This window comes from Macaca nemestrina, chromosome 17, assembly GCF_043159975.1.
Source record: "Macaca nemestrina isolate mMacNem1 chromosome 17, mMacNem.hap1, whole genome shotgun sequence".
In the NCBI taxonomy this organism is placed as follows: Eukaryota; Metazoa; Chordata; class Mammalia; order Primates; family Cercopithecidae; genus Macaca; species Macaca nemestrina.
In genome coordinates this window covers 67117780-67141604 of record NC_092141.1, presented here as the reverse complement: position 1 = coordinate 67141604, position 23825 = coordinate 67117780, and the positions used below count along the sequence as shown (strand labels likewise).

Here is a 23825-nt window from a genome sequence, read left to right as displayed (position 1 = left end):
CCAAAGGAAAGCACATACTTTCTCAGGAAACTTTTCGAAAATACTCTCTCAGTTGGGCATGGTGGCTCACACCTGTGAGCCAAGGAGGGAGAATTGCTTGAGCCCAGAAGTTGAGACCAGCCTGGGCAACATGACAAAATGTCTTCAAAAAAAAAAAAAAAAAAAAAAAACAAAACCAAGCCTAACACTCTCTCAAAATGACAGTACATACAACTCAACAACAAAAGGACAAACAACTCAATTTAAAAAATAGGCAAAGAGCTTGAATAGATATTTCTTCAAAGAAGATATACAAATGGCCAACAAGCACATAAAAAGATGTACAACATCAGTAGTAATCAAGGAAATACAAATCAAAACCACAATGAGATATCACTTCATACCCACTAGGATGGCTATAACTTTTTTAAAAAACAGAAACTAACAAATGTCAGTGAGGATAGGAGACATGGGAAACCTCATGCATTGCTGGTGGGAATGTAAGATGAGGTAGCCACTGTAGAAGAGTTTGGTGGTTCCTTAATAGGCTAAATATAGAATTAGCACATGACCCAGCAATTACACTTCTATGTATATATCCAAAAGAACTGAAAGCAGACTCAAACAGATACCTGCACACTAATGTTCACAGCAGCATTATTGATAATAGCCAAAAGGTAGAAACAATCCAAATGTCCATCTGCTGATGAATGGATAAACAAAATGTGGTATATACATAAAACAGAATACTATTCACCGTTAGAAAGGAATGAAATAAATGGATAAACCTTTAAAATAACATGAATAAATCTTGAAAACATTATTCTAAGGGAAACAGGTCAGATACAAAAGAGTATTGTATGATTCCACTTAAATGAGGTTATCTAGAATAGACAAATTCAGAGAGGCAGAAAGTAGAAGAGTAGTTACCAACGGATATAGAGGGAGGGGGAAAGGGGAGTTACGGTTTAATGGGTACAGAGTTTCTGTTTGGGACAATGAAAAGTTGTGGAAATGGATGTTGGTGATGGTTGTACAACATTGTGAATGTATTTAATGCCACTGAATTGTATAGTTTAAAAAGGTTACAACAGTAAATGTCGCTATGTATTTTACAATAATAATAATAATATAGTCTACCAGCTTGTCCTGTCTCTTGCATACATCATCTCTACTACACATCTATGAGGGACCTCATACCATGTTAGGTGGGAGGGATATAAAGATGGCCAAGATATGACCCCTGCTTTCAGAGAGTTCATACTGGGTGAGAACTATGTTCACAACACCACCACAGTACAATCTACACGCCTGGCACGTAGCAGGTATTCAATACATTAGTTAATTTGATGAATAAAAGAAACGACTGAATGATGCACAATTCAAGTGTGTATAAAGTGTGATGTGGTAGGACCTAAGCTTTCTATTTCTTTCTCATAAAGTGATCGTGACCATAAACACAGCAGGTGTTCAATAAATGTTTATTGTGTGAATAATAACTATGAGGAATTATGTTAGCAATCATCAAGCACTGTGCCAAGTGCCTTTACCTACATTATCTCACTTATCTTTCCAACAAATACTATTAACAGCCCCCTTTTCAGAGGAGAACACAGAGCAGAGGGCAAAGTAAATAAACTTGCCCAAAGTCACACAGTTTGGAGCTGAAGTCCGAGCCACAGATGCCTCTCTGTTGGCACTCCAGAGACTGGAGCACGTTTCTTTTTTCTTTCCAAAGCTCTGTTTTAGCCTCTTTTACAGGGAATAAATAATAAATGACAACAGAGCACTCTGCACCAGAATGTGCTAGGGCTCCAGGGTAGCATCAGTGTCGGGGGAAACGCCATCAGCTGGGAAATTACTCATATGGCTCCTCCTGCCAAAAGAGAATGAAGTCCTCACTGGGGACTGAGAGAGGAAGAACAATGATTCAGAATGAAAACCAAGTCCCTCAGAGCCAGTCTGAAATCTGTACTGACAGTTCCCTTGCAAAGTTTTTGAACAGGGTTTTTTTCTCTCGTTCTAAAAGAACAGAATTGGATCTGAACGCTAAAGTGGTTGAGGTTAGGTGTGTTTGTCCACAGTTTGGCATTGATTATATTTTTCTAATTTCCTTTTAGAAAATGTTCCTAACTAGAACCTTTTACAACCTAATATCCTGCTGGCTGTTATGGTTAAGAAAAAATGTGTGTTCACAGCAGACATGCCAACTTAGCCCCAGACCTGCCGTGAGAGGCTGTTATCAGAGCCATTTGCATTTCACTCAAAGGGACTGGTTTCATGAGGTTACTAAAGTATTTAACAAGGTTCATAAAACTGAGATTCATTTATGAAGGCCAGGATTAGACTGTTCCACCAACCCATTCTAACAAGACAGTGATTTCTACCTTGAGTGACAGCACTGTGCTTGCTAAGTTGGTTCTCTGGATTTCCGGCACGTTTGTGGTCAGCATTTCATCTCGGTAGGCACGTTCTGTGTACAGCCTGTAACACTTTCCTGGGCCTGTTCTCCCAGCTCTGCCAGCTCGTTGCTTTGCCTGAGCCTAGAGGGGTGGGAATATAAAAGCAAACTATCTGTTAAACACTGCTTAACAGCTTTATCCAGGATATCTGTTAAAAGGGGGACAATTAGCAACTGGTAAAATCAGGAATGGGGTTGATTTCACTTCCTTTGGGACCACTTCCAAGATTGCCAATGCTCTTATCTTCCCCTCTCCATATGCAGCACTTTGGGGAAGTTTGTTCAAGGGAGGCAATACAAGCAGGGTTAATGGAAGAAATATTATACAGATCTCAGACATATATCTTCAAAACAGTGTGGCACAATATAAAAGAGAAAGCATAAAACAAGATGACAGAACACCATCCCCACAGTTATGACCAAAAATGTAAGTGAAATAAATAAATTATGTCAATCATACCAATGATGACTCTGCAGTCATTTTAAAAATCATGTTTGCAGGCCAGGCATCATGGCTCACGCCTATAATCCCAGCACTTTGGGAGGCCAAAGTGGGCAGATCGCCTGAGCCCAGGAGTTCGAGACCAGCCAGGGCAGTATGTTGAAACTCCATCTCTACAAAAAATACAAAAATTAACCTGGTGTGGTGGCTCACACCTGTAGTCCCAGGATTCAGGAGGCTCAGATGGGAGGACCACCTGAGCCTGGGGAGGTCGAGGCTGGCTGCAGTGAGCCGTGATCACATCACTGCACTACAGCCTGGGCAACAACAGAGACTGACCCTGACTCAAAATAAAAAATAAAAATAAAAATCATGTTTGCAATGTTAAATGACAGAAGAAAATGTTCACTCACGTTATATGCAAAATGCAAGTTACAAAACAACATAAAATAATTTTATAAAAAGTCTTTCTATATCAACTACTAGAAGGAAATGACTAGGGGAAAAAAACCCTAAAATGTTAACAGTGGCTAACTCTGATAGTAGGCTTGCAGATGAGGTCTATTTTCTTTAGACTTTACCAAATATTGAACATGTATTATTCTAACGGGAAAATTAAATACTCAAAAAAATATACAAAACTGCATATTTACTTGACTACTAAAATTGCAACCATGAAAGAAATAAACATGAAAAGAGACAGGAATGAAAAACAGCAAAATGATGACAGTGGAGGTAGTAGGATGATGGGTAGATTCTTTTCTTCTATTTTTCAAAAATAGTATAACACTACTTCAAAAACACCAATTTTTTTTATTAAAAAAAAAAATGTAGTCTAGCCATAGGTTGCTAAGAAACCATGAATAGCAATCTGAAGAGGGCCGTTTTCTGACAAAACCATCTGTTGTTACAAACAGTACCAGGATTTACAAATTACTATGCCAGCTCCAAACCAAAAGATGGGTTATGAAAGGACAACTAACCACACAAATCCAGGCAGCAATCACACACAGTGACTGGATTCTACAGCATTCTACAGATGTCTCTCTCCAAATCAGGACAGGCATGTGTAATTAATTTTTTGATCACCATCACCCTGACAAGTAGTATAGAGCATACAAGCTGGAGCCAGCTACCCAGGTTTAAATCTTGGCTCCACTAGCTCTGTGATGTTAGGCAAGTCACCTAACCCCTGTGCCTCAGGCTCCTCATCTGTGAAAATAATATCTACCACATAGGATCAATGCAAGAATGCACTGAGTCAATGCATGCATCTAGTACGTTAAGTACTAAAAGTGTTTGCTATTATTGGGCCGGGCATGGTGGCTCACGCCTGTAATCCCAGCACTTTGGCAGGCCAAGGCAGGTGGATCATGAGGTCAGGAGATTGAGACCATCCTGGATAACAATGAAACCCTACCAAAAATACAAAAATTAGCTGGGCATGGTGGCATGCGCCTGTAGTCCCAGCTACTTGGGAGGCTGAGGCAGGAGAATCACTTGAACCCAGGAGGCAGAGGTTGCAGTGAGCCGAGATCGCACCATTGCACTCCAGTCTGGGCTACAGAGCGAGGCTCCATCTCAAAAAAAAAAAAAAGTGTTAGCTATTATCATTACTTAAGTTCAAAATAAAAATAGCCTTATGGCTTTCACAAATTATGAAAGTAATATATACCCACTGTAAAAGATTAAGACAACATATAAAAGTATAAAAGAAAATGCAGGCCGGGCGCGGTGGCTCAAGCCTGTAATCCCAGCACTTTGGGAGGCCGAGGCGGGTGGATCATGAGGTCAGGAGATCGAGACCATCCCTGGCTAATATGGTGAAACCCCGTCTCTACTAAAAATACAAAAAACTAGCCAGGCGTGGTGGCAGGCGCCTGTAGTCCCAGCTACTCGGAGGCTGAGGCAGGAGAATGGCGTGAACCCAGGAGGCGGAGCTTGCAGTGAGCCGAGATCGCACCACTGCACCCCAGCCTGGGCGACACAGCGAGACTCCGTCTCAAAAAAAAAAAAAAAAAAGAAAATGCACATTACCTACTAGCACCACCCATAAATAATCTTGGCTAACATTTAGACTACATGCTTTCAATCTTTGGCATACCTCACTCACACACACTCTGTAGAAATGCTCACCATCTATTTTTTTTTTTTTTTTTTTTTTTGAGACGGAGTCTCGTTCTGCCGCCCAGGCTGGAGTGCAGTGGCCGGATCTCAGCTCACTGCAAGCTCCGCCTCCCGGGTTCATGCCATTCTCCTGCCTCAGCCTCCCGAGTAGCTGGGACTACAGGCGCCCGCCACCTCGCCCGGCTAGTTTTTTGTATTTTTTAGTAGAGACGGGGTTTCACCGTGTCAGCCAGGGTGGTCTCGATCTCCTGACCTCGTGATCCGCCCGTCTCGGCCTCCCAAAGTGCTGGGATTACAGGCTTGAGCCACCGCGCCCGGCACCATCTATTTTTAAATAAAAATTGGATTATATCATTCATGTTGTTTTGTAGGCTCACTTTTTCAAATAAAATATTATAGTTACATGCTTATGTCATTAAATATAGATACACACCACCATGTTAATGCCACCAATATTCTATGGCATGAATATACCATAATTTATTAAACTACTTCCCTTTTGGAATACATTTAGAATTTCTTCCAGGTTTCCCCGATATAAACAACGCTTCAATGAATATCCTTTTCCATTACCTTTGGACATGTATTTAATCATTTCTAACTTTCAGATACATTCCTAAAAGCAGAACGGTTAGGTTAAAGAGATGAACCTTTAAGTTTTGGATATACTGTTGCCAAACTTCTCTCAAAAAAGTGATCGGTAATTCATTTTTAAATGTAATTTAGGCAGGAAATTACATTTTACCAAATTACCAAAAAAACAGAAAATCATGTAATTTATTATTATCTTAGATATCTATCTCGTAGCTAAGCAAAGTATTTTAGAAAATAAAGTACTGATCTTTCCATCTAAAGTAGGTAATATAGGGTACTAGGATCCAAACATTTTTATGTTCTAGTTTTATGGGGCATTTAAAAAATTATTATTACTATTTTAGAGACAGGGCCTTGCTCTGTTGCCCCCGCTAGAGTGTAGTGGCACTATCCTAGCTCACTGCAGCCTCAGATTCCTGGGTTCAAGTGATCCTCCCACCTCAGACTGTTAAGCAGCTGGGACCAGTGGCACATGCCACCATGCCAGGCTAATTTTTTTTATTATTTTTTGTAGTGACAGGGTCTTGCTATGTTGCCCAGGCTAGTTTAGAACCCCTGGCCTCAAGCAATCCTCCCACTTCAGCATTCCAAAGTGCTGGGATTACAGGTGTGAGCCACAGTGTCTGGCCTTATGGGGCATTTTAATGGTGAAATACTATTCTAAAGATTAAAAACCTCAAGGATCAATCAGACTTGGGGGATAAAAAAAGATTAAAAACAAATAACAAAAAACTCTTTTATCTCATGTCATTATAGTACCCAGTATCATAAAAGTTCATCTTTGAAAACAATAAAGTTTGAAATATATAACCATAAAACATTTCAGCAAGGCCCTAACCAGGATTATCAGGAAAACTGTTGATACAAGCCGTCATACCTGAGAAATAGGCGTTACCACAAGCTGGTCAATCCCTGTCTTGGAATTGTAAACTTTCTGCTTCACAAATCCTGGGTCCACCACATAGTAGATACCATCAATAGTCAGCGATGTCTCTGCAATATTGGTGGCAATCACAACCTGCAGGCAACAGGGACAAAGCTAGAGTGAGGTGCCCAAGTATGAAATGGTTCTTCATACCCTGAGATATGAAATGGTTCTTCCGAACCCAGATATCTTCCCAAAGGAATATGTGGCTATCTCCCTCTCTAGATGGTTAAAATGACACTTAATCCCAGCTCAGCCTCCAACAGCAGAAGGGAGGTGCCTTCCGCTTAAGGGTTAAAGTTAGAAAAGGGATGGTACCTGAGAGGTGAGTGGAATAGGAAAAAGCTAAGGCCAATCAAAGCCAATTTCATTTGGTGCAAATAGCTACTGTATATCTCATTTTCTAGATCCAATGTTGATTACAACAATTTTAATTTTCTAGCACCCTGGGAAAGCAGAGATTTCCTGGCATCACATGTGCCAATGCAAAATGAGATTTTTCTTTCCCCTACCGAGATATCTGGACTAAAATATGGGCTGCTTGTATTTTGTGGAATATGTATGTGGAACAAGAGGGAGATTGTTTTTTTTACTGATCATAAAATGAACCAAGAGATGACACAGGAATTTCACAGTTTGTTTGTGTGTAGCAGTCTATGTGATCTGGAGGATTATTAGTCTCAGCTTGGCACTGTCACTGTTCTTCCACCCAGAGGTTCAGCTAATAAAACACAACTGCTTGGAAAAATCATCACTGGGGGCACCGGAATATCACACATCATGCCAGCATCTTACTGGTCCTGAAAGGATTCTACCTGCTACAGAACTACAGAAGCCCTGCTTAGAAAGAACTCTCATTATTAGGAATAGAATAGGGGAGAAATTCACCATCTTTCCACTCAAGCCTGCTCCTCCTTTCATGTTTCCCTCCTCAGTGCCATCTTCCATCCAGTTGCCCAAGCCAGAAACCTGAGAGTCATGCCTGACTTCCCTCACCCTTCTCTCCTTTACCTGCTAGTACCCACCAATTCTTGTCCATTTTAACTCTTTAACATTACTCAAGTCTGTCTGCCTTCTTTTTTTTTTTTTTTTTTTTTTTTTGAGACAGAGTCTCACTCTGTTGCCCAAGCTGGAATACAGTGGTACAATCTTGGCTCACTGCAACCTCCACCTCCTGGGTTCAAGCGATTCTCCTGCCTCGGGCCTCCCAAGTAGCTGGGATTACAGGCATGAGCCACCATGCCTGGTTAATTTTTGTATTTTTAGTAGAGATTGGGTTTCACTATGTTGCCCAGGCTGGTCTTGAACTCCTGACCTCGTGATCCACCCACCTCGGCCTCCCAAAGTGCTGGGATTACAGGCGTGAGCCACCATGCCCGGCCAAGTCCATCTGCCTTCTACTGTTAGGTATATGTCCAAGAGAAATGAAAACATATGTCCACACAAAAACTTGGTTTTCTTTTTTGAGACAGGTTCTGGTTTGCTCTGTAGCCCTGGCTGGAGTACAGTGGTGTGATCATGGCTCACAGCAGCCTCACCCTCCCAGGCTCACGTGATCCTCCCACCTCAACCTCTTGAGTAGCTGGGACTACAGACATGTGCCACCACGCCTGGCTGATTTTTTTTTTTTTTTTTGTAGAGATAGGGGTCTCACCATGTTGCCCAGGCTGGTCTTGAACTTCTGGGCTCAAAGGATCTTCCCACCTTGGCCTCCAAAAATGTTGGGATCTGCCAGGTGTGGTGGCTCATGCCTGTAATCCTAGCAATTTGGGAGGCTGAGGCGGGTGGATCATCTGAGGTCAGGAGTTTGAGACCAGTCAGGCCAACGTGGCAAAACCCTGTCTCTACTAAAAGAGAGACAAAATTAGCCGGGCATGGTGGTACATACCTGTAATCCCACTTACTCAGGAGGCTGAGGCAGAAGAATCACTTGAACCCAGGAGGCAGAGGTTGCAATGAACCGAGATCATGCCACTGCACTCCAGCCTGGATGACAGAGCAAGACTCTGTCTCAAAAAAAAAAAAAAAATGCTGGGATCACAGGCATAAGCCACTGTGCCTGGCTTACACAAAAATTTGTAAACAAATGTTCACAGCAGCATAATTCAAGAAAGCCCAAAAGTGGAAATGACTCCAATGTCTATCTTCTTCTTTCTTTTGAGATAGTTTTGCTCATTGCCCAGGCAGGAGTGCAATGGCACGATCTTGGCTCACTGAAACCTCTGCCTCCTGGGTTCAGGTGATTCTCCTGCCTCAGCCTCCCAGGTAGCTGGGATTACAGGCACCCACCACCATGCCTGGCTAATTTTTGTATTTTTAGTAGAGACAAGGTTTCACCGTCTTGGCCAGGCTGGTCTTAAACTCCTGACCTCAAGTGATCCATCTGCCTCAGCCTCCCAAAGTGATGAAACTACAGGCGTGAGCCACTGTGCTCAGTTCCAATGTTCATCAACTGATAAATGGATAAACAAAATGTGTTGTACCCATACAACAGAACGGTATTCAGCAAGAAAAAGAAATGAAGTACTGATACATACTACAATGTTGATGAACTCTGAAAACATGCTAAGTCTGGAAAAATTACTGGAAACAAGCCAGCCACAAATATATGATTTCATTTATATGAAATGTCTAGAATAGGCAAACCCACAGAGATGGAAGGTATAGATTAGTGGTTTCCAAGGGCTGAGCAGAGGAGTAAATGGGGGTAGGAGGTGAATGCTAAAGGGTACAGCATTTCTTTTTAGGGAGACAAAATTGTTCTAAACACAATTGTGGTGATGGCTGCACAATTCTGTGAATACAGTTAGCCCTCTATATCTGCTGGTTCCCCATCTGTGGATTCAACCAACAGCAGATTAAAAACATTTGGGGAAAATACAACAATAAAAAATAATACAAATAAGAAATATAGTAAAACAACTACTTATATAGCATTTACACTGTATGAGGTATTATAGGTAACCTAGAGATAGTTTAAAGTATCACACAAGAAGATGTGCACAGGTTACATGCAAACACTATGGCATTTTATATAAGTGACTTGAGCATACTTGGATTTTGGTATCCTCAGGGGTCCTGGAACCAAACCCCACATATCACGGGATAACTGTATACTAAAAGCCTTTGAATTGTACACTTTAAAAGGGTAAATTCTGGCTGGGCGTGGAGGTTCACGCCTGTAACCTCAGCACTTTGGGAGGCTGAGGCGGGCAGATCATCTGAGGTCAGGGGTTCGAGACCAGCCTTACCAACATGGAGAAACCCTATCTCTACTAAAAATACAAAATTAGCCAGGCCTGGCGGCGCATGCCTGTAATCTCAGTTACTCGGGAGGCTGAGGCAGGAGACTTGCTTGAACCTGGGCGAGGCAGAGGCTGTGGTGAGCCGAGATCGAACCATTGCACTCCAGCCTTGGCAACAAGAGTGAAACTCCATCTCAAAACAAACAAACAAACAAACCAACCAACCAACCAACCAAAAAAAAACGGTAAATTCCAATCTGGGCAACATGGCGAAACTGTGTCTCTACAAAAAAAGAATACAAAAATTGGCTGGGCACGGTGGTTCATGCCTGTAATCCCAGCACTTTGGGAGGCCGAGGCGGGCGGATCACATGAGGTCAGGAGTTCAAGACCAGCCCGGCTAACATGGGGAAACCCCATCTCTACTAAAAATACAAAAATTAGCCGGGCACGGTAGCAGGTACCTGTAGTCCCAGCTACTCGGGAGGCTGAGGCAGGGGAATCACTTGAACCTGGGAAGCAGAGGTTGCGGTGAGCCGAGATCGTGCCATTGCACTCCAGCCTAGGCAACAAGAGCAAAACTCCGTCTCAAAAAAAAAAAAAAAAAAAAATTAGCCAAGAATGGTGGCATACGCCTGTAGTTCCAGCTGCTTGGGAGGCTTAGGCAGGAGGATTACCTGAGTCTGAGAGGCGGAGGTTGTAGTGAGCCGAGATCACACCACTGCACTCTAGCTTGGGTGATAGAGTGAGACCCCATCTCAAAAAAAAAAAAAAAAAAAAAAAAAGAAAAAAAAAGGTGTGGGGTGGGGGAGTTAATTGAAAGGTATGTAAACTATATCTCAATAAAACTGTTATTAAAAATATACCTATATCCATCTGTCTCCTTTCCTATTGTCTCATACACACAGTCATATACTTGGTTCCAGCCACTGGAACTATGCCATTCCCTGAACTGGCCCCTCTTGCTCGCCTCCAGGCCATCATAGACAGTTCTGTGTCCTCAGAATGCTTGTCCCCTTGCCTTTCATGAGTTCTCCAGGACTACCTTAGATCCTTATTTCTCCTAAGAAGACAGGGTTGGGTGCTCCCACCTGGGTATCCAAGCATGAGTGGCATTTTCACACTATATGCTGAAAGTCTGTTGACTGGGGATGCCCCATAGCAGACAGAGGCCTGTTCTCACAATGCAGCTCCCATGTGTAGCCCAAAGCCTGGTAGATGCTCAAAAAATATTTGTCAAACGAAGAAGAAGAGGAAGAAGAGGAAGAAGACGAGAGGTCACATACTAGGCCCTCATTCCTAAACAAATTGTTTGGACCAGTCTCTAAAACCTAACAAACAAGACTTACATACACCTGAAGCAATCCCTACTATGGCTGGCAGGTTGCACACAACACATGGTTTCAGGGCACATGGAAGCTTCATTTTTGCCCATGTTACCTTTCTGCTGCCTGGTGGAGCTGGGTCAAAGATTCGGGTCTGCATCTCACTGGGAAGAGCAGAGTACACTGGGAGGATAATTAACTCTGGAACATCAGGTCCCAGGGATTTCATTCTTTCATACAGGATCTCACAAGCAGTATCAATTTCTTCCTGACCAGTCAGGAAGACCAGGATATCACCTACGAGCAGAATAGAGCATTCATTTACTTTCTAACTGTGTGTGTATGTTCTATACAAAGGCTATGGTGATATTAATAAAACTTCAAATAACAGAACATACACATTCATATTCTGACCAGTAAGTAAACAATAGACAAACCAGTAAAAAAACAATTTATATATGACATTATAACCACCACCATTTCAAACATACAAGCCTGAGGCTTGCAGAGAGATGAATATTTAGAAGGTGTTTTTAAAAAGATTAGCAAAAAAGAACCACATGAGGACTTTTGGGCTAAGAGAGAAAAAATTGCTTTTTCCCTTTACCTGGTGGCTCTGTTAAATGGATCTGCATAACAGTAATCAGGCTGGCATCCAGATAGTCTGTCTCAGGTTCCTTTGTGTACAGTATTTCCACTGGATATGTTCGACCTGGGATGGTGAAAATGGGAGCTTCATAGAAGTATTGAGAAAACTTCACTGCATCCAAGGTGGCTGAGGTGACAATCAGCTTCATGTCCTGCCGTTTCTGAACTGTCTAAAGAGAAATATTATGTGGCTTACTGAAAAGGACCACCCAAAAAGACACAGATACTCAAATCCAACTCCCAGAATTCAGTTTCCAACAGGTAGAGGGGTCATTGAAGAGCATCTAGTTACCTTTTTCAACAATCCAAAGAGCACATCAGTGTGAATTGTCCTCTCGTGCGCTTCATCCAACATGATGATCGCATACTGAGTGAGGTCAGGGTCAATCAAGCACTCTCTAAGCAACATCCCATCTGTCATGTACTTGATGACTGTTTCAGGGCTAGTGCAGTCCTCAAATCGAATGGTGTAGCCCACCTAAAGCAGAAGAGAAGGGGAAAACCTAGGATACAAATGTCTCCTCTTCCCAATCACCAGGGAAGATTTCAGCCCAGTCACTGTTACTCACAATCTTAATAATTTAATCAAGATGTACAGTAATTTCCTTATAGTAAGGTATGTCTTAGACTATACCCTCAACAGACTGATTATGACAGTGGGAACCCTCTCTCCCTCAGGAGAAACCTGAAAAAAAGGCAGTATTATTAATATTTCCATTTGATAGGTTAAGAGATCTGGGCCTTTGTTTCTGGTATTTTTAGAGTGACTCCACTATCTACTTACCTCTTGGCCTAAGCAACAACCAAACTCCTCCGACACTCTTTTGGCCACTGACATAGCTGCCACTCTTCTGGGCTGGGTACACCCAATCTTGCCCCTGGAAGTGTAGCCTGCCTCTGCCAGGTACTGGGTGATCTGCGTTGTCTTTCCAGATCCTGTCTCACCAATAACAATCAGGATCTGATTGTCATGGACGGCCTGAAAGCAACAGAATATAAATATTGTCATTAAAATCTGCCAGAATATACATATGGTCATTAAACAGAATACAAATATGATCATTAAAATCTACATTACTCTAGAATAAAATAATTAATGACTACATTCTAACACCAAAGAAAAGGGGGATGTACCCATATGGTTAAAGAAGTCAACAATAAATTTAAAAGATAAATAAAAAGTGTTCCTTTCCCCTGTAACTCCCAAATTTCTAGTATCTTTCCCCAAAAATTATTTCTTATTTCTACATTGTTTGTAACACCCAAGGATTACAATCAACTGTGGTTCTATGGATATAGGACTAGTTAAATAAACCACAGCCTATCCAAATAATAGAAAAGGCTTTTTTTCTTTCTTTCTTTCTTTTTGTTTGAGATGAAGTCTCACTGTGTCGCCCATGCTGGAGTGCAGTGGCATGATCTCAGCTCCTTGCAACCTCCACCTCCCGGATTCAAGTGATTCTCCTGCCTCAGCCTCCCAAGTAAATGGGACTGCAGGCACCCATCAGCACGCCCGGCTAATTTTTGTATTTTCAGTAGAGATAGGGTTTCACCATGTTGGCCAGACTGGTCTTGAACTCCTGACCTCAGGTGATCTGCCTGCCTTGGCCTCCCAAAGTGCTGGGATTACAGGCATGAGCCACTATACCTGGCCTGGCATTTTTTTTTTTTTTTAAATAAGGCCAGGCACAGTGGCTCAAGCACTTTGGGAGGCCGAGGAGGGAAGATTGCTTGAGTCCAGGAGTTCAAGACTAGCCTGGACAATATAGTGAGACCACAACTCTACAAAAATACAAAAAACTGGCTAAGCATGATGGTGCATGCCTTGCAGTCCCAGTTACTTGGGAGGCTGAAGTGGGAAGATCACTTGAGACCAGGAGGTAGAGGTTGCAGTGAGCTGAGATCATGCCACTGTATTCCAGCCTGCACAAAGTGAGACTCTGTCACACACATGCACACACACACACATACACACACACAAAATTTCTGAGATATACCATTAAGTGGAAAAAGCAAGATGTAGAACAGTGTATATATCACTGTCACCTATAAACACATATAGTATGCTTATAAAATGTGTGCGTGTGTGCATATATTTGTACTTGTTTTATACATATAAGATATTGTTGAAAGGATTCACTGGAAACTAGTAAACCTGATTACCTCAAGGAAGGCTCGGTGGTCTTAAAATCGGAATTCCAGAATATAGAGTACCAAAGCAAAGGCCTTGCCCATGTGAGTTTATTGGCTGAGTATCCTCGTTTTTAATTACTGACCAGAGCTGTTAGTCCATGCAACACAACACTCTGCCCACCTGGAACTTTTCTAGGGTCCCCAGGAAAAAGAAAATATACAGACATATACATACATACGTGTGTCTATACACGCACACACACAAATATTCGTGATACAGGGTCTCACTCTGTCGCCTAGGCTGGAGTGCAGTGGTGTGATTGCAGTTCACTGTGGCCTCGACCTCTCAGGCTCAAGCAATCCTCTTATCTCAGCCTCCCGAGTGGCTGGGACTACAGGCATGGACTACCACACCCAGGTAATTTTTTTTTTTTTTTTTTTATTAGACAGAGTCTCACTCTGTAGCCAGGCTGGAGTGCAGCAGCACAATCTCAGCTCACTGCAACCTCCGACTCCCTGATTCAAGCGATTCTCCTGCCTCAGCCTCCTGAATAGCTGGGATTACAGGCATGCGCCACCATGCCCAGCTAATTTTTTGTATTTTTAGTAGAGATGGGGTTTCACCATGTTGGCCAGGATGGCCTCGAACTCCTGAACTCGTGATCTGCCCACCTTGTCCTCCCAAAGTGCTGGATTACAGACGTCAGCCACCACGCCCCGCCAAATTTTTTATTTTTGTAGAGACAGGTCTCCCTATGTTGCCCAGGCTGGTTTCAGACTCCTAGGCTCAAGTGATCCTTCTGCGCCTTGGCCTCCAATGTGCTGGGATTATAGGCATGCACTACCGTGCTCGGCCCCATTTTTTAAAAAAGTATTTAGAAAGTTTTCCCCTTATTTCTTAACCCTTTTGGATGAGCCACTTCAAGGAGGCACATATTTGTCCTGTTATTTCAATTTTAAAATATCCCTCTTTTAGAAAACAACCCTACTGCCCACCAATACATCATAAAAGTCTTCTCACCTGGACCAACTGCTCCTTCAGTTTGTAGATTGGCAGGCTCTCCCTTTGCTCAAGGATTGACATCTGGGTCTTTTTCCCGTAAGAGGCTTTATTGCCCCCAAAGGCATGCTTCTTCCACTCGGGAATATCATTGGGCATCATCCCAATACCCCGCATGTTGGCAGCAATCTGTCTGCCTTCCGCTGGAAAGGAAAACAGGCAACTTAGGATTGTCCTCAAGCTACCTCAAGATGTGCCAGAGAAAAAAATAAAATGGCAGGTGGGCACTGAACATGGAGCATCTCTATTCAGTGACCCGTGATCAAAAGTACTCAAAGAAACAAATTAATGTGAAAAAAAGAATATAGAAGGGGCAGCAGGGAGTGGGAAACAGACTGTAACAAGTGGTGCTACACACCTGTGATGTCAGAAAAAAGGTTAGCTGAGAGAAGTGAAGACCTGATTGACACTGGAATTTTTTTTTTTTTTAGGTAGGGTCTTGCTCTGTCATCCAAGTGGGTGGGAGTGCAGTGGCACAATCCTGGCTCATTGCAGCCCCGACCTCCAGGGCTCAAGCAATCCTCCTGCCTCATTTTTAAATGTTTTTTGAAGAGAAGAGGTCACTCTATGTTGCCAGGCTGGTCTCGAACTCCTGGGCTAAAGCAATCCATCCATCTCACCCTCCCAAAGTAATGGAATTACAGACGTGGCCACCATGCCCAGCACTCTCCCCTTTTTAAATAACTGCTACATTGAGATGTAATTCACAAACCATGTCACACTTTTCTTTCTTTCTTTTTTTTTTTTTTTTTGAGACAGGGTCTTGCTCTGTTGCCCAGGCTAGAGTGTAGTGGCGCAATCATGGCTCACTGCAGCCTCAAATTCCTGGGCTCAAGAAATCCTCTCTCCTTGGCCTCCCAAAGTGCTGGGATTATAGGTGTGAGTCACCAAGCCTGGCCTCCATGTCACTCTTTTTAAGTGTTTAACTCAGTGTTTTACTGTATATTCATAAAGCTGTGCAACTATCCCCACTATCTAATTTTAGAACATTTTCATCATCCCCAAAAAAACTCCGTACCCATGAGCAGTTACTCCCCATTCCTCCCTTTTCCTTCCCCTTGGCAACCATTAGTCTACTTTCTATATCTACGGGTTTACCTATTCTGGATATTTCTGTTGTGGTCTGTTGTGCCTGGCTTCTCTCAGATTAATTTTTTCTTTTTTTTTTGACAGGGTCTGGTTCCCAGCAGGTTGGAGTGCAGTGGCAAGATCTCAGCTCAGCAACCTCTACCTCCTGGGCTCAAGCAATCCTCCCATGTTAGCCTCCTGAGTAGCTGGGACTACACGTGCATGTCACCACACCCGGCTAATTTTTTTTTTTTTTGAGATGGAGTTTCGCTCTTGTTGCCCAGGCTGGAGTACAATGGCGTGATCTTGGTTCACTGCAACCTCCACCTCCTAGGTTCAAGCGATTCTCCAGCCTCAGCCTCCCCAGTAGCTGGGATTACAGGTGCGCTCCACCATGTCTATTAATTTTTCTATTTTTAGTAGAGATGGGGTTTCACTATGTTGGCCAGGCTGGTCTCAAACTTCTGACCTCAGGTGATCCACCTGCCCCAGCCTCCCCAACTGCTGGGATTACAGGCTTGAGCCACCACGCCCGGCCTAATTTTTGTATTTTTTGCAGAGACGGGGTTTCACCACATTGCCCAGCCTGGTTTCAAATTTCTGGACTCAAGCGATCTGCCCACCTCAGCCTCCCAAAGTGCTGGGATTACAGGTGTGAGCCACCTTGCCCGGACCTAGCTTATATTTTCAAGGTTCACCTTGGAATTGTGGCTTGAGGAGCAAAAAAAATGAGCAGAATTTTAGTGGCTCTCTAGAATACGCAAACATTTTACAAATTTGATGCCAAAAGCTGGCTATGAAAAAATACTTGTGCCTACTAACTAAATAAGTGAGCTTTGGCAGAGGTCAAAGGAGGGTCACGAAGAACATTTCACTAAAGGGTAAAAGGGAATGAATGGGTTTATTCTGAGGAAATGGAAGATGATATTGTTAAACAATGAATGAATATTTCCAACCTTCTACTTTAAATCTAATATTTTGGTTTTTATTTTTGTTGTTTTTAAAAATTTAATTTTAAAATGGAGACAAGGGCTGGGCATGGTGGCTCACCAGTAATCCCAGCACTTTGGGAGGCTGAGGCGGGCAAGATCACTGGAGGTCAGGAGTTCAAGACCAGCCTGACCAACATGGTGAAACCCTGTCTCTACCAAAAATACAAAAAAAATTACTCGGGCATGGTGGCGGGGGCCTGTAGTCCCAGTTACTTGGGAGGCTGAGGCAGGAGAATCGCTTGAACCTGGGAGGCAGAGGTTGCAGTGAGCCGAGACTGCACCACTGCACTCCAGCTAGGGCAACACAGTGAGACTCCATCTCAAAATAAAATAAAATAACATAACATAAAATACATAACATTAACAACATAAAATAAAATAAAATAAAATAAAAAAGAGACAAGGTCTTACTAGGTTGCCCAGACTGGTCTTGAACTCCTGGCCTCAAGCAATTTTCCGGCCTCATCCTCCCAAAGTGTTGGAATTACAGGCGTGAGCCATCATGTCGAACCTAATCTAATATTTAAATCTTTATTACATGCAGCCAAACTGATATCTAAATTAACACAATTCTCAAACTTCTGTCTCCAGCCCAGACCTCTATTCTGAGCTCTCATACTCAATTCTACACTGGATACCTCAACCTAAGATGTCCTCTAGTTGTCTCAGATACAAGTCCAAAACGGAATTCACCATCTTTCCCCACAAACCCGTTTCTCCTCCGGTGTTCCCATCATTCATCCTAGTGCTCATGCCAGAAACCTGGAAGTTATCTTTGACCATTCCTGATACCCCACATTCAACGAATCACTTTTCTCAAGTACATCCCTCCTCTTTGCTACCTCCATGTTCAAGCCACCATCCTCTCTCTTCTGAATTATTAGAAAAGCTTCCTAAATCATCACATGTGCCCCATCCAACTCATTCTGCAGGGCAGCCTGAATCATCCTTTGGAAATGCAACTCTGGTCATACCATGTGCCAGCTGAGAACTTTCAACATCTGGCCAGATGCGGTGGCATCTTGTAATCTCAGCAATTTGGGAGGTCGAGGTGAGTGGATCACCTGAGGTTGCGAGTTCGAGACCAGCCTGACCAACATGGAGAAACCTCATCTCTACTAAAAATACAAAAAATTAGCTAGGCGTGGTGGTGCATGCTTGTAATCCCAGCTACTTGGGAGGCTGAGGCAGGAGAATCGCTTGAACCAGGGAGGTGGAGGTTGCAGTGAGACGAGATTATGCCACTGCACTCTAGCCTAGGCAACAAGAGCAAAACTCCATCTCAAAACCAAAAACAACAGCAACAACAAAATAACTTTTCAACATCTCCCAGTGCTGTAAGAATTGAACCCAGATTCCTAATGCCACCTACAAAGCCCTGGTCCAATGCTCTTATCTCATCCCCTACCAATGCCCCTTGCTCTCTCTATTCCATCCACACAGGCTTCCTTTCAGTTCCTTCTTTCCCACCCCACAAACCCAACACGGGCTACTCCTCAGGCTGGAACACACCTCCCAACCTCCATCCCATCCCCACTTGACAGACTGAGTCCCATTTATCCTTTGGGTCTCAATTTCCCCAGGGAAGTGACCAACCACAGTCAATTACACTGCCTGTACTTCTTCACATAGCACTAATCATAATTTAATTATTTGGTAATTATTTAATTAACATCAATTTTCCCGACTAAGCTGTAGTGTCTAAAAGCAGGGGTAGTATCTGTTTAATTCACATCTGTATCTCCAATTGCCAAACACAAATTAAATTAGTAAGTATTTGTTATGACTACATATAGTAGTTAAAATTTCTGCACAAAAAAATATATGAAAAAGGAAGTTTCAAAGCTGTATTATCTTTAGAATAAATTTTTTTTTTTTTTTTTGAGATGGAGTCTCACTCTGTCGCCAGGCTGGAGTGCAGCGGCACAATCTCAGCTCACTACAACCTCCACCTACAGGGTTCAAGCGATTCTCCTGCCTCAGTCTCCTGAGTAGCTGGGACTACAGGCATACACCACCATGCCCGGATAATTTTTTGTATTTTTAGTAGAGACGGGGTTTCACCATGTTGGCCAGGATGGTCTCGATTTCCTGACCTCGTGATCCACCTGCCTTGGTCTCCCAAAGTGCTGGGATTACAGGTGTGAACCACCGTGCCCGGCTATAGTAAAATTTTTAAAGTTATTCAGAAGAAAAACTCAGTCTAATGATTTGACCATGGCTATTAAAACATTTTTGGTTTTAAACATGTGTTTAAGAAAAAAACCAAACATGCTCTAACTGAAGTGAAAAACCAAGGGTAAATTATTTTTTCGAGACGGAGTGTCATTCTATCTGGAGTACACTGGCCTGATCTCAGCTCACTGCAACTTCCACCCCTGGGTTCAAGCGATTCTCCTGCCTCAGCCTCCTGAGTAGCTGGGATTACACATGTATGCTACCACGCCCGGCTAATTTTTGTATTTTTTTAGTAGAGGCGGGGTTTCACCATGTTGGCCAGCTTGGTCTTGAACTCCTGACCTCAGGTGATCCACCTGTCTTGGCCTCCCAAAGTGCTGGGATTACAGGCATGAGCCACCACCCCCCACCCAAGGATAAATTTTTAGTGTGTGCTGGGAGTGACCCCTCCCTGTGCTCTGGAAGGCTCAGATTTTTAAACAAGGTCCGTACACCCCTCCAAGGGTCCTACCATCAGGCAGAGGGTCAACCCAGTGTTTGTTGAGTCCCATGGGAATAGAATCCATCTCAGCTTCCCGCTGGGCCTGCTTAAGTTCCCGCCTTTCTTTGGCCAAGGCACTCTGCATCATTGCTGCTTGGGAGAGGGAGCCATCTGGGTTCTGGTGCAACAGAAGAAAAAACGACAGGGATTAAATGTCCATGAAATAAAATGTAGATGTTAAGCCCCTGTAAACTAAAACATGGGAACACATCTGGAATGAAGTTCCTATCAGTGTAACAGACTATACGAAAGAAATGGATACACCGTAGCACATTCAGATAAAATGAACAAGGACAATAATAAATCATTGAAGGAATTGAATGTTTAGTTTGAAAATGAGAATCCCAAAAGAGATAGGAATGATGTGCTACCTTTAAATGTATGAAGGACATAAGAAAGGGATAAGAATTTTTCTGTATGACCCCGGGAACCAAAATTAAGACCAATGTGGACACTTCAGTGAGCGAGGTTTCAGGTCTGCCTAAAGAAGAAGTAGGGATCAGATTCATCTCATGATGAAAGGTACCTCCTTAAGGGCTGGTGAATTCCCTGTCACTAACAATGTCATGCAGCTATGAGATGACCACATGAGAACAACACTACAGAAGAATCGTATGTGTGGATTACGAGCATTACATATGTGCTGGGCTGGGAGACCTTTAAGATACCCTTTTCCATACCTAAAATTTTTACCGTTCTATAGATTCTGGTTTAGATTCCCTTCACAGCTCTGCCCTCCCCAACACCCAGTGCTACAGCTTTCTATGGTGGCCAGCCCTAACTGCTCAAGTAAATTCTTCAAAATTGCCTTTAAATCTGCAAGATTCAAGACCTAAGGAAACCATACAAAGGCAATGATGGTAGATTAAGCATTCCTATCTATCTCTGCTTCCACCCAAAATACACAAAAGGAGCACAAAAGAATAAAACAGGCAAAAGCAATAAAGCCAACCCAACCTCCATTTAAAACAAAATTATTCTAGACCCTGGCTAACAGCCAATAATACTTTATGTGGCCTAAGTTCTACTTACGCAGATCTAATAACCTGACCCGTTACTTTAGAAAAAGAAGTCCACTTGACATTTCCAGGTTGAAGGTTCAGAAGTTCTCACCTTGACGATTTTAATGGGGCTCATGTCCATGCTTTGCTTAGTGTGTCCTCTCAGGAATGGAGGCTCTTCCTCAACCAATTCAATCTCAAGGTCCTCATCTAAAAGTCCCCCCAAAAGAAGAATTAGCCATAAACAAGAGAGAATAACAATTTTCACCAAAACAATTAATTTCCATAGACACCAACAATCTTTATCAAAAACAGCTTCCCCTGGTGGGGTGTGGGGGTCATGCCTGTAACCTCAGCACTTTGGGAGGCCAAGGCAGGAGGATCACTTGAGGTCAAGAGTTTGATATCAGCCTGGTCAACATAGTGAAACTCCATCTCTACTAGAAATCCAAAAATTATCCCAGCTTGGTGGTGGGCACCTGTAGTCCCAGCTACTTGGGAGGCTAAGGCAGGAAAATAGCTCGCACCCAGGAGGCAGAGGTTGCAGTGAGCTGAGATCAAGCCATTGCACTCCAGCCTGGGTGACAGAGTGAGACTCTGTCTTTAAAAAAAAAAAAAAAAAAAAAGGGCGGGGTGCAGTGGCTCTCACCTGTAATCCCAGCACTTTGGGAGGCCAAGGTGGGTGGATCACCTGAGGTCAGGAGTTCCGGACCAGCTTGGCCAACATGGTGAAACCCCATCTCTACTAAAAACACAAAAAAATTAGCTGGGCATGATGGCACACACCTGTACTCCCAGCTACTTGGGAGGCTGAGGCAGGAGGATCACTTGAACCCAGGAGGCGGAGGTTTCAGTAAGCCAAGACTGCGCTACTGCACTTCAGCCTGGGCAACGAGAATGAAACCCCATCTCAAAAAAAAAAAGCTTCCCAGGTCAAAGGATGGCAATACAAGTAAAACTCTAACCTAGGTGACTATTCCCCCTACCACCAGCCATTTCTAGGGCATTTGTGCTCCAGTCCAACAACTGATCAGACCTACTTTCGAAAGAAGTTAAACCTGTGAGAAAATACTCTCCTGACATTCTAAATGGTACTAAGGCATTTGCCACCCAACTTCATTATGGAATAATTCTTTTTTATTTTTTATTTTTTTTTATTTTTTTTTGAGACGGAGTCTTGCTCTGTCGCCCAGGCTGGAGTGCAGTGGCCGGATCTCAGCTCACTGCAAGCTCCGCCTCCTGGGTTTGCGCCATTCTCCTGCCTTAGCCTCCTGAGTAGCTGGGACTATAGGCGCCCGCCACCTCGCCCGGCTATTTTTTTGTATTTTTTAGTAGAGACGGGGTTTCACTGTATTAGCCAGGATGGTCTCGATCTCCTGACCTCATGATCCACCCGTCTCGGCCTCCCAAAGTGCTGGGATTACAGGCTTGAGCCACCGCGCCCGGCTTTTTAAATTTTTATTTATTTTTATTTTTTTTTTGATTATGGAATAATTTTTAACCCATAATAAATTTGCAAAAAATTAGTTGGACAATTGAACAACACCAGGCGGAACTTGCTTACGCTTATGGCAGAAGTATAAATGGTACAGAAACCAATAGAAAACAATTTGGAACTGCCCAGTAAAGTCAAACACACACATTTCTTACTACCCAGTAATTTTTAAGACAGGGTCTTCCTCTGTTGCCCAGGCTACAGCACAGCAGCATGACCACGGCTCACTACATCCTCGACCTCCCAGGCTCAAGCAACCTTCCCACTTCAGCCTCCCCAATGGCTGGGAGTACAGGCACATATCACTATACCTGGCTAATTTTTTTTTTTTTTTTGTAAAGATAGGGCATAGCTATGTTGCCAGGGCTGGTCTCAAACTCCTAGACTCAAGCAATCCTATCATCTCAGTCAGCCTCCCAAAGTGCTGGGATTACAGGGCTGAGCCATGACACTTGGCCTACCCAGTCTATGTATTTAGGAAAAAAAAAGAATGTTTTGCACATAAGCACTGAGAGACAATATAGCAATTTCAAAATACTATTATTCACAAAGATTAACCAAAAACCAAGAAACAACTCATATGTCCATCAAAAGTAAAATGGATAAATTATAGACAATTTATATATACTCTAAAGCAATGAAAATGGATAAAATACCACTATAAATATCATCATAAATATAAAAAATATGTAAGTCAAAAAAAAAGAAAAATGAGTTAAGTTCAAAAATAGGCAACACAACATAATGTTTAGGAATAGATATGTAGATGGTAAAACTAAAGAAAAGCAAGGGAGTAATTAACACAAATATGAGATGGTGGTTACTCCTAGGAGGACGAAAGAAGATCTAAGCAGAGGGGAGCACATAAGGGCTTCAGAAGTGCTTGTAAAATTCTACTTCTTAAGCTGGGTGGCGAGCACGTTGGTGCTCACTTACTATTATAATTTAAATTATAGAATTCTATTATAAGACTTCATAATTTCAAAAAAGTCATTATGGGCTGAGTTAAAAGTTGTTTCCAGGGCAACTCAGAGGTAATCTAGGTGGATCCAGGATTTTCAGAATAATTACCAAGAATATGAGATCAAATTTACACCCAAAAATACAATTATAACTTTTTATAACCTGAAAGCTTTTTTTTTTTTTATAGATAGAGTCTCGCTCTGTCACTCAGGCTGGAATGCAGTGGCGTGATCTCAGCTCACTGCAACCTCCATCTCCTGGGTTCAAGCAATTCTCCTGCCTCAGACTCCTGAGTAGCTGGGACTACAGCTGTGCGCCACTACACCCAGCTAATCTTTGTATTTTTTTAGTAGAGACAGGGTTTCACCACCTTGGCCAGGCTTACCTGGGCTCAGGTGATCTGCTGGCCTCGGCCTCCCAAAGTGCTGGGATTACAGGCATGAGCCACCACGCCTGGCCGAGAGATTATTATAAGCAACAAGTATAATAATACATAAGCACTTGTCAGAAAAATGAACTACTTGCTTCCATCATGGTGAGATCCTTTTTTTTGAGAGATGAGTAGTGAGATCCAAAGAACAAGTGATTAATAGCCACTGGGTTAAACTACAAGCAAATCACCCAATCCAATGGCTCAACTTGCCAATT

The 23825-nt window shown here is 42.8% G+C and overlaps 1 protein-coding gene across 3 annotated transcripts in view; it reads right to left on the bottom strand.

Moving 5' to 3' along the window:
- Positions 1–23825, bottom strand: part of LOC105469530 (DEAH-box helicase 8) — a 44391-nt gene that overhangs the window by 7072 nt on the left and 13494 nt on the right. For all 3 annotated transcript variants that reach the window (XM_071083212.1, XM_071083211.1, XM_071083213.1), the window contains 9 exons: positions 20832–20929; positions 19689–19836; positions 14901–15082; positions 12531–12725; positions 12039–12224; positions 11706–11916; positions 11214–11395; positions 6481–6621; positions 2367–2522 (listed from right to left, as the gene is read on the bottom strand). In XM_071083212.1, the coding sequence (XP_070939313.1) occupies positions 2367–2522; positions 6481–6621; positions 11214–11395; positions 11706–11916; positions 12039–12224; positions 12531–12725; positions 14901–15082; positions 19689–19836; positions 20832–20929 (1499 nt within the window). The remainder of the gene's footprint in view (positions 1–2366; positions 2523–6480; positions 6622–11213; positions 11396–11705; positions 11917–12038; positions 12225–12530; positions 12726–14900; positions 15083–19688; positions 19837–20831; positions 20930–23825) is intronic.